This window comes from Malania oleifera, chromosome 8, assembly GCF_029873635.1.
Source record: "Malania oleifera isolate guangnan ecotype guangnan chromosome 8, ASM2987363v1, whole genome shotgun sequence".
In the NCBI taxonomy this organism is placed as follows: domain Eukaryota; kingdom Viridiplantae; phylum Streptophyta; class Magnoliopsida; order Santalales; family Ximeniaceae; genus Malania; species Malania oleifera.
In genome coordinates, this window is record NC_080424.1 from 8,275,259 (window position 1) to 8,286,904 (window position 11,646).

Sequence of the window (11,646 nt, forward strand, 5' to 3'; positions counted from 1 at the left end):
GTTTATAGGTTTTGGGAACTTAGTTCGTTGTTTAGGAGCCGTAGAATTTGGGTTGGATTTTCGGGGAAAGGTAAGAGGATTCCGTTTATATCTATTATTTTCGAAATCGGATTTAGTAGAACTGTGGTTCATGGTCCTGTGTGTGTTTTGAGTACTCATTTGGGGAAATCTAACGGGTGGAAATTACAGGATTTTCATGTTATAGTTTTGGGAAAAAAAGGGCATTGGGTTGCATCTCTGGTTTCGTTGGAAAATCGTGAATATATTATGTTATATATATGTCTGTTATGGGGATGGCCATGCTTTGACTTGTTTTAAACTGTATTTTTAAAATCATGATTTTGAGATGACCAAATGAGTGTGGAATGAATTGTTATAAGAATATGTACGAGTTTTGATTTGCTGAAATGAGATATAGGAACGTGTGTTCCGAATTGTTTCAAGTTGTGAAAGACTGTCTGACTCTATATCCGAGGGTGTGAAATACGACCTACTAGTGGCAAGAGTGTCCGGCTCTATATCCGAGGGCGTGAAATATTGCCTCTTACTGACTGATCACCGAAGGGTGTGGATTCACCTGTTGTACTGGTACGATGCCATGGGAGCCTAGGGCTACGCCATGTGCCGGGGATGCCATGTAATGCAGGTCGACTTCTGGCCGAAGGGTGTGATGACATCGGGTTACTTGATCATGTGTGTGTTGAGAACTATACTGCAACTGTTTTGTGAAAAATACTGGAATTGTATTGAACTGTGTATGTTTTATATCATGATAACACTCATATGCCATACACCGATATAACCTGATTCTTCCTTACTGAGAGGTGTCTCACCCCTATCGTACGTACATGTTTTCAGGTCTTTTGAGTAACTGGAACTAGCGTCCTTGTGTTGGGAGTGTGGTGATCTGTTTACTGCGTAGGGTACTAGTGTAAGTACTTGGACTGTGACAGGGTTGTTGTTTTGGGTATTTGCTGGCACCTTGGGTTATGTTTTGTATTATGGAGCTTCGACTCTATTTGTATAGACTCTGGTATGGTACTATGTATGTATAGAATGAACTTTTTTGCTGCGTATATGTCGTGTATGCGAATGTGTATAGGGTGTACGGAAACCCCACAGGGTTTGACCCTCATTCATCATTGTATCATTTATGTTTTGTATGATACAAGGACAGGTTAGGTTATTACATCACACCCTGGGTCCCATTGTCAGGTTCAGGCGTGACAGTTTAATTTGAAGAAGCAATTTTGTTAAAAATTACCTATATTATTCAATTGAGGAGGAACTTGTTCGAATTTTATTGACCAACCTACACTATTTGTTAAAAAATCCATACTAAATTGAATTTTGGACAATCTCAAGTATTAAAATTAAAGGTTGTGTGGTAAGTAATCACTATATTTAAAATCAAGCCTTATGCACTAACATGATTCTATTATTGTGGGCCTTGAGAGTTGGGAGCCCATTGTGAGTTAGATTTTTCCTAGAACTCTATACAAACACAAGGGGAGGTGCCTATACTCTCCCTAATGTTATTATGGTTCTCTATGAAGTTACAACTAATGTACAAGGAAGATGGTAGTCAACACACATACACACTGAAGAACCTAAGTTGATGATTTACTCGAATGGATTCAATCATACAAGTTATGCGTCATTTATCTTAATGTTTATTTTATGCTTTCATGTATGAATAATTCCCTTGCATTGATGTAGATAAAAGTCACATATATGATTGACAACTCAATTGGAATAGGGTTCTTATAACTAGGGTTGTATGTGAGAAGACATTTCAAGAAGACAAAAGGTGACACCTCCTAAGATACAAACCTTGGAGTGGATAATTCATTACTCCTTTATAAACTTGAATCGGGCAATCATATATACAAACAAAAACCTATATGGTGGTAAAGCAACGAGCAATCAAGTACGAGCATCGGGGGTTCGATTCCAGTTAATAACACTTGGTTGATGCTGGTAGCCAACGGTGTCCTAGGTAGAGTCCTGGAATTGGATTGGCTGAAAGTCCAACTCGGCTGTGTTAGCCGTAACTGCATTTAGATTACTCGGGAGGCGCATTAGAGGGAAAGGTCACCGACCCATGGGTTTGACACCGGCAGAGGGGCTCCTGGGGGGTCATTCGATAAGCAAGGCTTCCCATGTAACCAAAAAAAAAAAGAAAGAAGAAGAAAAAACTTATAATGTCACCAGTTTCCTATGTTGAAAATCAATATAAAGGAATGGGTAATTATTCGGCATTCATTTATTCAATGTATTACCGACATTCATTTTTCCATTGCTAAAAACATATAGAACCAAGAATGATTGATGTATTCAGTACATACTTGCCAAAGGCTCACAAAGAATTTCGCCAAACAAACATTTAACTGTAGAGTAACAAGAAGATCAACCCCTTCTGAACCTTAGTACCTGAAATGAAATTTTAATTAATGTCGATTTCCACAGGAAATCTTAATTAATCTTGTATATATCTCTCACAGCAAATTGAGCTAGCGAAAGTCGCCTTGAAGGGCTTAGAAACCTTGAGATTATGAACAATCCCGGCAACGGAGCCAGCAGCAGCAACCAAGGAAACCACAAGGCAAGCAAAAATGAGGATTCGGAAGTAGAGCCATCTGCTGCTCCATTTGGGTATCTTCTTTTGCGCAATATACATCTCCACCGGGAAGTAAACGGTAAGGGGGCAGAATCCCAGAGCCCCCAGAAGCCCAACCATGTCGTTGAAGAAGGGGAGGAGCATGGATATCACAGTGATGACGATCACAAAAATGGTTCGCCACACCAGCCGGAAGAGGTTGAGCTTGTAGGGGTGGAAACTTGGTATGGGGATTTCGATTTCTTTAGTAATGAAATCGTTGTGCGCGAATCTTTCTGCGGCGAATTTCTCGATGAAGGCGAAAATGGGTTGAGCGAACACCTGGTATGCTCCCACCAGGTGGATTACTATGGCGGCATTGCCTATGCAAAGATACCAGTATGAGTTGTAGGAACCAAAGCCGGTGAGGAGGTTTCCGGGAGCCATGTCCCCGAATCCGGCGTAGCCCATGCAGCCGCAGAGCATGTAGAAGATGGTTGTCACAGTGAAACTTATGGCGGTTGCCTTCTTCATCGTCTTGGATTCTGCTGGTGGGGATTTGATCGTGTCCTGTTAAGGATGCCATAATTCTAGTTTTCGTTTTATCATGGTGGAGCAGAGATTGACATGTTTATAGTTTATACCTGAATCTCGATGAGGACGAAGGAGAAAGCGTAGGCAAAAGCTATGTTGCCAAGGGCTTGGAAGCTCCTCCATACTTTCTGGGTCTGGGTCACGACGTCGATGTGGATTCCGGTGAGACTTCCCTGGAATTTTTTGTTTTCTGGTTGTCAGGCAAGAGAAATGTTCAGGAGATGATGAATTTATATTTAGAATTAAAGAAAGACATGAATGATAAATTAAGACCTGCAATTTTTGCAATGCCAACGGCAAGGCCGATGCTAGAGTAGGTGAAGGACATGACGGCAGCGACAATGGAGAGCCACCATATCTGATCAAAGTCTGGGATTTGGGAGAAAATGATCTCGACTAAGCCAAACGCGATCATGTAGGGATTGTTGGATATGTGGCAAGGATTCTTCCCCCCCCTCTTGTGCAAGCAATTCGACCTCTTGATTGCCCTGTTTGATCCAAATCCATTAAACCAAGAAATTAACTCCAAAACCCATTTTGATTCAAGTTTTCTTTTTGGAGAATATAAGACAAACGAAATTAAAAAAAGAGGTTTCTTAACTCGTAATTGCAAAAATATTTTCAAGTTATATCTTGAAAATACTATTCATTCTATGAAATAATGTTTTTCGTGAATTCAAATTTTTTTAAAAATCCGTAATACTTTCTCTATCCCAAAATTACACTTTCTTTATCCCATTTCATTTTTTTTTTTGAAAACAAGGAATAATTTTGAACACTGTAACTATAGAGGCCTAATTAAACTCTGTTTGTATCTTTTTTAGACTTACATCATGCTGATGGATGCCGCAATGGTGTATCCAATGGTGCTAACGAAAAGATACACGTACTGAATTATCCCACAGAGCTTGACCTTGGCTCCACCTGAAAACCCGAAAACATAAAAGCAGATATTGTTTCAAAACTATTGAAAAGAATCCAGTTGCGTATTCGACTCAAAAACAAAGAAGAAGAAAATGATTTAATTACCGAGATTGGATTGAACGGCGTCCGTGTAAGTGTAGTTTCTCTTGCCGGTGAGGGGGTCGCCGCTACGGTAACAATCGGCGAGCAGAGTAGAAGTGTAGTAAGTGACGAAGAAGAACAAAATCATGACAGCAGGACCAGCAATCCATCCGAGCTGAGCAATGGCCCAGGCCAATGATAGAACTCCAGTCCCAATCACAGCAGTGATGATATGAGCAATTGCAGTCCGAACAGTCCCTGATGCAATCATATATATAAAGAAGGGAGAATAGAAGATTTGGGTTAGTAATGGGAAAGACGTAATTTGAGTACTGATTAATTAACTACCAGTGCGCTTGGGACGGCCGTCGTCGTCGAAGACGTCGGATCCAGTTCGGGGAAGCTGGTGATTGAGGGAGACATGGAAGAATTGGTAGCGGGAATGACCACGGTTCTTCTTGACAGTTTGCTCCATCGTCTCCGTTAATGTGTGAGAGAGAGAGGAGAGAGAGAGAGAGAGTAGTAGGGTTCGAAAATATAAATACACAATTAAGGAACGGTTTATAAACTTAAATATCAATTAAATATAAACACATTTGCAATTAGTTTGAGACATACATGTCTCATCTTGCCGAAAAGAATTGAAGGCAGTGAAAGAGATGGGTGCGCCTTCAATTTAAATAATTTCTCTCAATTTTATAATATAAAAATTATCTTGCCCAACTGTGTTGGTTTAAGCAGTAAGGGCGATTTATAACTTTAGTAACTCCAACGTCACATGTTCGATTCCTATTTGAAAGTTTATTTCAGTGAATTATTAATATTAATAGGCAGATGACCGAATTATCAAATATATATATATTTATATATATATTCTCTTATATAATTAATGTCTACTATGTTCTCACATGTAATTAAGATTTTTCTAAGATGGTAAGGCATAAACAAGTTTATTTTATAACCACATCAACAAAATAGCTTGGAGAAATCCATATAAAATAATTTAATTCATGATTATTTGAAAATAGTTCCTAATATCTTTAAGATCATTAATTCTTCCCTTAATTAATTTTTACACACACACACACACACACACACACACACACACACACATATATATATATATATATATATGGGTATGAAGCATTAAATTGTTGAATATAAATAGCATAAGATTATACAAAATGCATTAATAATTTGTCACCAAATGAAGTAATAACTTTTACTTTTTTTTAAAGTAATAACTTTTACTTCTTCAATTATTAAATTGACAATTCTTTTTTAAAAATCACATTACTTTGCTTTACATTTAAAAGAAAATTGCAATTAGTCATATAACTTTTCCTAATAATTGTAATTTAATTAATTATTTACCAATGTTTCAATTAAAATGAAAATATTTTTATTATATTCAAACAAATAAATATATAAACAAATGTATCGACCTCTCGTGATATTTTGATAAAAGGAGAAGCATCTCCTCTACAATTTTGAAAATCACATCAACCTTCTCTAGATTTGATAAAAAAAAAACACAAACTTTTCTTGAAGTTTAAAAAATCTAAATCTCTTACTTGATCTTTAATTTTTGTGGCATTTATAACTAAATTTGAGTTTTTTTTTTAAATATATATATATAAAGAGAGGTTTGCGTATTATTAAAACTTTAGGAGTATCGGTATCTTTTTATCCTACATATATTATGTATAAGATATAACACATATTTTAAACTAATTTATACTATTTGTGTTGGAATTGGTGTATTCCCAAGAGGGGGGTGAGTTGGAATTTTAAAACTTTTGCCTAGATTAAATAAGACATTGGCAGTATTTTGCAACCTGGGATCCTTCTAAAAGCAGACTCAGTTCACCAAACAAATAATTGAGCAAAATTCAAGACATGTACAGCACGCTCAGTAATTCACGATCATACACAATAAAATATAATCATTCAAGTGCTGGAATTTAAGAGCAGAAATTAAAATTACACACAAGAAATGTTATCGGGGTTTGACCAACAATGTTTGCGTCCCCGCCTCAAGCTCACAAGTAAGAAGATTCCACTATGACTCGCTTAACGGGTGGAGCGACACCTAATACAACACCTTACATGATGGTGCACCTAACTTTCCTAACCGGGTCAAAGTCAATCCAGGACTTTTCATAAGGCTAGTCTCCCTCTTCCGATTATACGTCAGGAATACAACAAATATGAAAAATTTACGTACAAATAAATGCTTCAAATACAAGAAGATGTGTACAACAATTACAACCTAAAATATGCACTCACAAATGATAAAGATTTATGTTCAAGTGAGACCTTATAAATCTATGTGTCAACTCTCAATAATGTGTGTATGTATATATGTGAGAGTGAAACCCTTAGTTCAAGATAGTATTTTCAAAGTAACTTTAAAACCCTAAGAAAATATCCAATCAAAAATCAAGCACAATGGATATTAGGGTTTTAGCTTGCAAAGGTTTTATCAAAAGAATAATATGCAAGTTTTTGACTCTTGTAATAAAGATGCTAAGAATCAGAAGTAAGGATGAGATTTTTCCAATCAATATTTATCTGTATTATATAATATGGGAACAATTACAATAGCAAACTCTCAAGAAGGTTTTTCAAATATGTATGTTTATGTGAGAGTATATGCCAAGAGATGATATATGAATATGCCCAATAATGAATATCTAAACTCCCTTTAAGTTGCAATTGATTTGCAAATTAAGGAGAGTGAAGATGACGCTCTCTTTTTGAAATAATCAAGCAAACATAAATGAATGAAAGTATGTAAAATATGCTTGAAATTTGAGAGTATGTAAGCTGTCACGCCCTAAACCCGGAAATGGGACCCAAGGGTGAAAATGTAATCTTACCTGTCCTTGTATCATACAAAACATCCAAAGATACAGTGCAGAGGATGAGGGTCCGACCCCGTGGGTTTCCAGGCACCCTAACACATCCAAACACCATAGAATATACGCAGTGGAAAAGGTCATTCTATATATATATATGCAGTACCATACCAGAGTCTATATAATAGCAGAAACAAGGCTCTATCACACATGTACAAACAGGTGCCCAAAACATCTCAAAATGGCAACCCATCAAAATACAATCCCAACACTTACCTAAGCGCTAACCGTAGTACACTGGTCACTACGCTCCCTACACCAGGACGTTAGTTTCGGTTACTCGAAGGACCTATAAAAATGTACGTACAGTAGGGGTGAGACACCTCTTAGTAAGGAAGATTACAAGTTATATCGGTGTGTGACATTTGAGTGTTATCATGATGCAACATACACGTAATTAAATGCAGTCCAGTACTAATTTTACATAGTGCATACACGCACACATACACATGATAAGCAATCCCGATGTCATCACACCCATCGGCCCGAAGCCGGCCCTCGACATATGGTGTTGGCTCCTAGCCAACTCGCGTAACACGGCGCCACCGACACATGGTTAGTCCCCGACTCCCATGGCATCGTACCGGCGCTAACTAGTGGATCCACATCCTTCACTCTGATCTTCTAGAATAGGCTCACGCCCTCGGATATAGAGTCGGACCTCTGCCAATCTATGGCGAGCGATTTCATACGCCCTCAGATATAGAGCCGGACACTCTCAGTACCTGGAACAATTCGGAACCGTGTTCCTACTAGCATTTAAACAATCATACACACACATGCATGCTCATATAACCAAACAAATCACACCCATTTGGTAATCTAAAATCATGGTTGTCAAAACATATACAGTTTAAAACAAGTCAAGGCACGACCATTCCTATAACATAGTATAAATCAACATATACGTTCGGTTTTCAACAAAACCAGGGATGCAGCCTGTCGCCACTTTTTTCCAAAACTATAATCATGAAAAACTCATAGTTTTCCCCATTAGATTCCCCCAAATAAGTAGCCAAAACACACACAAGACCGTGGGCCACAATTCCACCGAGTCCGATTTTGAAAATAATCGATATAAACACAATTCTCCTTACTTTTTCCCCGAATAACAAATCCCGAACTCTAAGGCTCCTAAACAGCGAACCAAGTTCCAAAACCTACAAATCACAGTACAGAATATACTTACAAGACTGTTCCCAACAAAACTACCACATCAGAATTGAAAACCGAGCCTTACCTCGATTTTATGCCAAAACCCAAAAATCTCTGAAACGTGATTCCGATTTGTAGAACTTGTAGAGAATCCTTCCACGATCCTCGTGGTAACTTCAGATTCTCGATTCCAACGATGAACAACGAGGAAATCTAGAGAGATAGAAGGTAGGGAGAGTTCTAGAGAAAGAGAGAGAGAGAGAGAGAGAGAGAGAGAGAGAGAGAGAGAGAGAGAGATATTTAAGTTTTCTTAGTTGAGAAGTAAAGAGAATTCTATTTATAGCCCCTTTGACATGGGCGTCTTTTTCGACGAGATGGTGTACTCGTCGATGAGGGCATATAGATAACTCGTTGACGAGATGGTGGATTCGTTGACGAATCCTGATAAACCTAGTTTTCTGAAACTCCTCGGCTTCTCCTCATCAACAAGCCTTTGAACTTCGTCGACGAGACTTACAAGGACTTCATCGATGAACTCTGACTTTGTCGACGAAGTGTGTTTAAATTCCAATTTGACCCCTCACTTATTTATTTAAACCTATCTATCACGGTTTGGGTTCTTACATAAGCAATAAGAGTATAAAAATCTTAGAGAGAAATTTGCCTAATCAAAATGCTAATCTCTGCTTGATTTAAGCAAATGAACTTGTATTTATAGACTTGGCCGAAATTATAGTCGTTGGGGACACGTTGGGTATTTTGAAAAAAGATTAATTAAGTTTAATTAAAAATAACCTAGTTTAACCTTGGTAAAAATTGACCAACCCGAGAGGTTCGGTTGACCATTTTTAAGGTTCGGTCGACTAGGTTACTCAATTCAGTCAACTAGGGTGTTTTTGAACTGAGGTGTTGGTCGACCAGACTTGAGGCGATTTTGGAACCTCTGAGGTTTGGTCGACCAGGCTAAGTTCGGTTGACCAAATTTGGATGTTTGGTTGACAATGCCACTTTTCTACTTCAAGTTCGGTCGACCAGGGCGTTGATGTTCATTTTAATGATGGTCGACCAAATGGTCAAACTTTTGACCCTGGTGAGGTTCGGTCGACCGAAGTGTCTCTGTGTGTTAGGGTTTGGTTGACTGAACACACTAATTTTGTGCAATTAAGTCCAGATTTTTATTTAAAGTCACCCCTTCTCACATACTTCTTATTTCGATGTTATAGGGGCCTTTTTTATGCAATAATTTGGGTCCTATGGTCAGTTAAGGTCTTTGAGCTTTTCAATTAGTCCCAAAAATCAGGCATCAGTCGACCTTTGGTCGACCGAAGGGTGATCCCTAAAGTCCATCTATAGTCTTGAGCATTCATCCCTATCATGCATGCAGATACAGTTATTACAGACCATATTAAAATATTATAGACCCAAAACTTAGATGCATTTACAACACAATATAGACAATGTCTTCATTCCTTTTGCACTTTGTATTGCCATGCCATACTTCAGGTGATGTTAAATTTCAGCTCCTCATGGCTTCCATTTAATTCTTACCATCCGTGCATGCAAAGTAATAATCCTGCACAAACTTAATGCACAGGTAAGATATTTTATATTTGTCATAATCAAAATAGGATATGACCCAAAAAGTCAACAATTTGAAATATATTAAATATTTGAATTAAGTGCAACATCATCCACAGGAATAAAATGCATTTGTTTGATTTTAAAATGATATAAAAAAGTATATCTTTAATAATTAGGGTAAAATCTAAAGACATTCCCTAAGTTATTGAAATATGACATTTTACCTCTTGAGCTTCTAACAATTGCTAAATAACCTCTTGAAATTGTAATTTATTGACAAAAATAATCTTCTCTTAATTGATGTTAGTCAACAATTAATCAATCTTGAAAAATATTTTCTATTATTAATAAAATTACTTTTTTATCCATTTGTTGGCTTTTTGAGTCTGATCTCATTTTGATAATGACAAATTACTTGTATCTTGTGTGTATTTAGTATTTGAACATGTTTACAATTCAACACACATAAGGTAAGGAGAAATGTAAGCCAAGAAGGAAATTAAAGCACATACAACTTAGCGTATTTCATGGAGATTTGAAGGGGAAAAGAAGAAGAAGACATATATTTTTATTTGTAAATGTATTTAGATTTAATTGTAATATTGCATGTCTTGTACGATATATCTAAAGCTCAATAGACAATAGATTGACCCTAGAGAACCATACCTTTCATGAAAAACCTTTCACATAAATTGCAAAACTTATACAAAGGTTTTAAGATAGTTTTGAAAACAAATTAGGGCTTAAAATAAGTTTTTCATTGAGCCCAGACGACTGGCCAGTCAAATTGGCTAGGATTGTATATGCTTAGTCGATCAGCCCGTGTATGCCTAATAAGCCCCAATTGACCGGACAAACCTTTGGCCAGAACTGAATAGCACTAGTCGACCGACCCTATAAGAGCATGATAAGCCTAGTTTATTTTTCCGATGCAAGTTACTTAAAATGTTCATATTCCATTTATTAACATCCATTGTCATTGCCAGATTAAAGTAAAAACAGAAGATAAAAAAATCATCACATAAATGTGCATATTCCATTCTCATATAAAGTAAAACTTATAGTTAATAATAAATACTCACTAAAAAAAATTACTTTTTAATATCTTGCACATTCTTAGGATTTGAAAAAAAAAAAAGAATACTACAAAATAAGTTATTGGCGGTGGTTAATTATGAAGAAATACTAGATACAAATGAAAGAAATAATGAAATCAAATGCCCTTAAGAAGGACAAATGACATTGACTTTCCCTTAAGTTTGACAAAAAGATACTGACATCTTTTGAGTCATATTTTCAAGAATTCTAAGAACTTCTGCTAAGGTTTAACAAAAAGACATAAACCTTCTGTAATAATCTAGGAAAAAAATTTAATTAAATAAACTAATTAATTAAAATTATTAATCAATTAATTAGTTAAACATTATTAAATTAATGTATTAAATAAACAAGTAAAAAGAAATGGTATGAAAAAAAGTTAAGATTAATTATTAATTAATTAATAATTATTAAAATAAATAAATAAATAAATAAATAAATAAATAAATAAAAAGGAATAGTAAAAAAAATTGGAATAAAGATATATATATATATATATGTATATATATAAGTTTATTATAATATATTTATATAAGTTTATATATATATTATTTATATATTAATACAGAAGATTTAATAATATAATAATATATATTATTGGGAAGAAATCTTCCTCAAGAAGATCAAACGCTCTCTCAATCTCCCACTCTCCGTCACTCTCCTTCGTTCTTCTCTCTCTATTATAATTTCTTG

The 11,646-nt window shown here is 36.0% G+C and overlaps 1 protein-coding gene across 1 annotated transcript; it reads right to left on the reverse strand.

Moving 5' to 3' along the window:
• Positions 1 to 2,314: 2,314 nt before the first annotated feature.
• On the reverse strand, positions 2,315 to 4,673 carry LOC131162565 (amino acid permease 3-like). Its single transcript, XM_058119180.1, has 6 exons — positions 4,547 to 4,673; positions 4,223 to 4,456; positions 4,024 to 4,117; positions 3,467 to 3,681; positions 3,244 to 3,383; positions 2,315 to 3,169 (listed from the first exon to the last, which is right to left on the reverse strand). The coding sequence occupies exons 1-6, from the start codon at positions 4,671 to 4,673 to the stop codon at positions 2,480 to 2,482; spliced, it is 1,500 nt and encodes a 499-aa protein (XP_057975163.1). The 3' UTR covers positions 2,315 to 2,479.
• Positions 4,674 to 11,646: the final 6,973 nt, after the last annotated feature.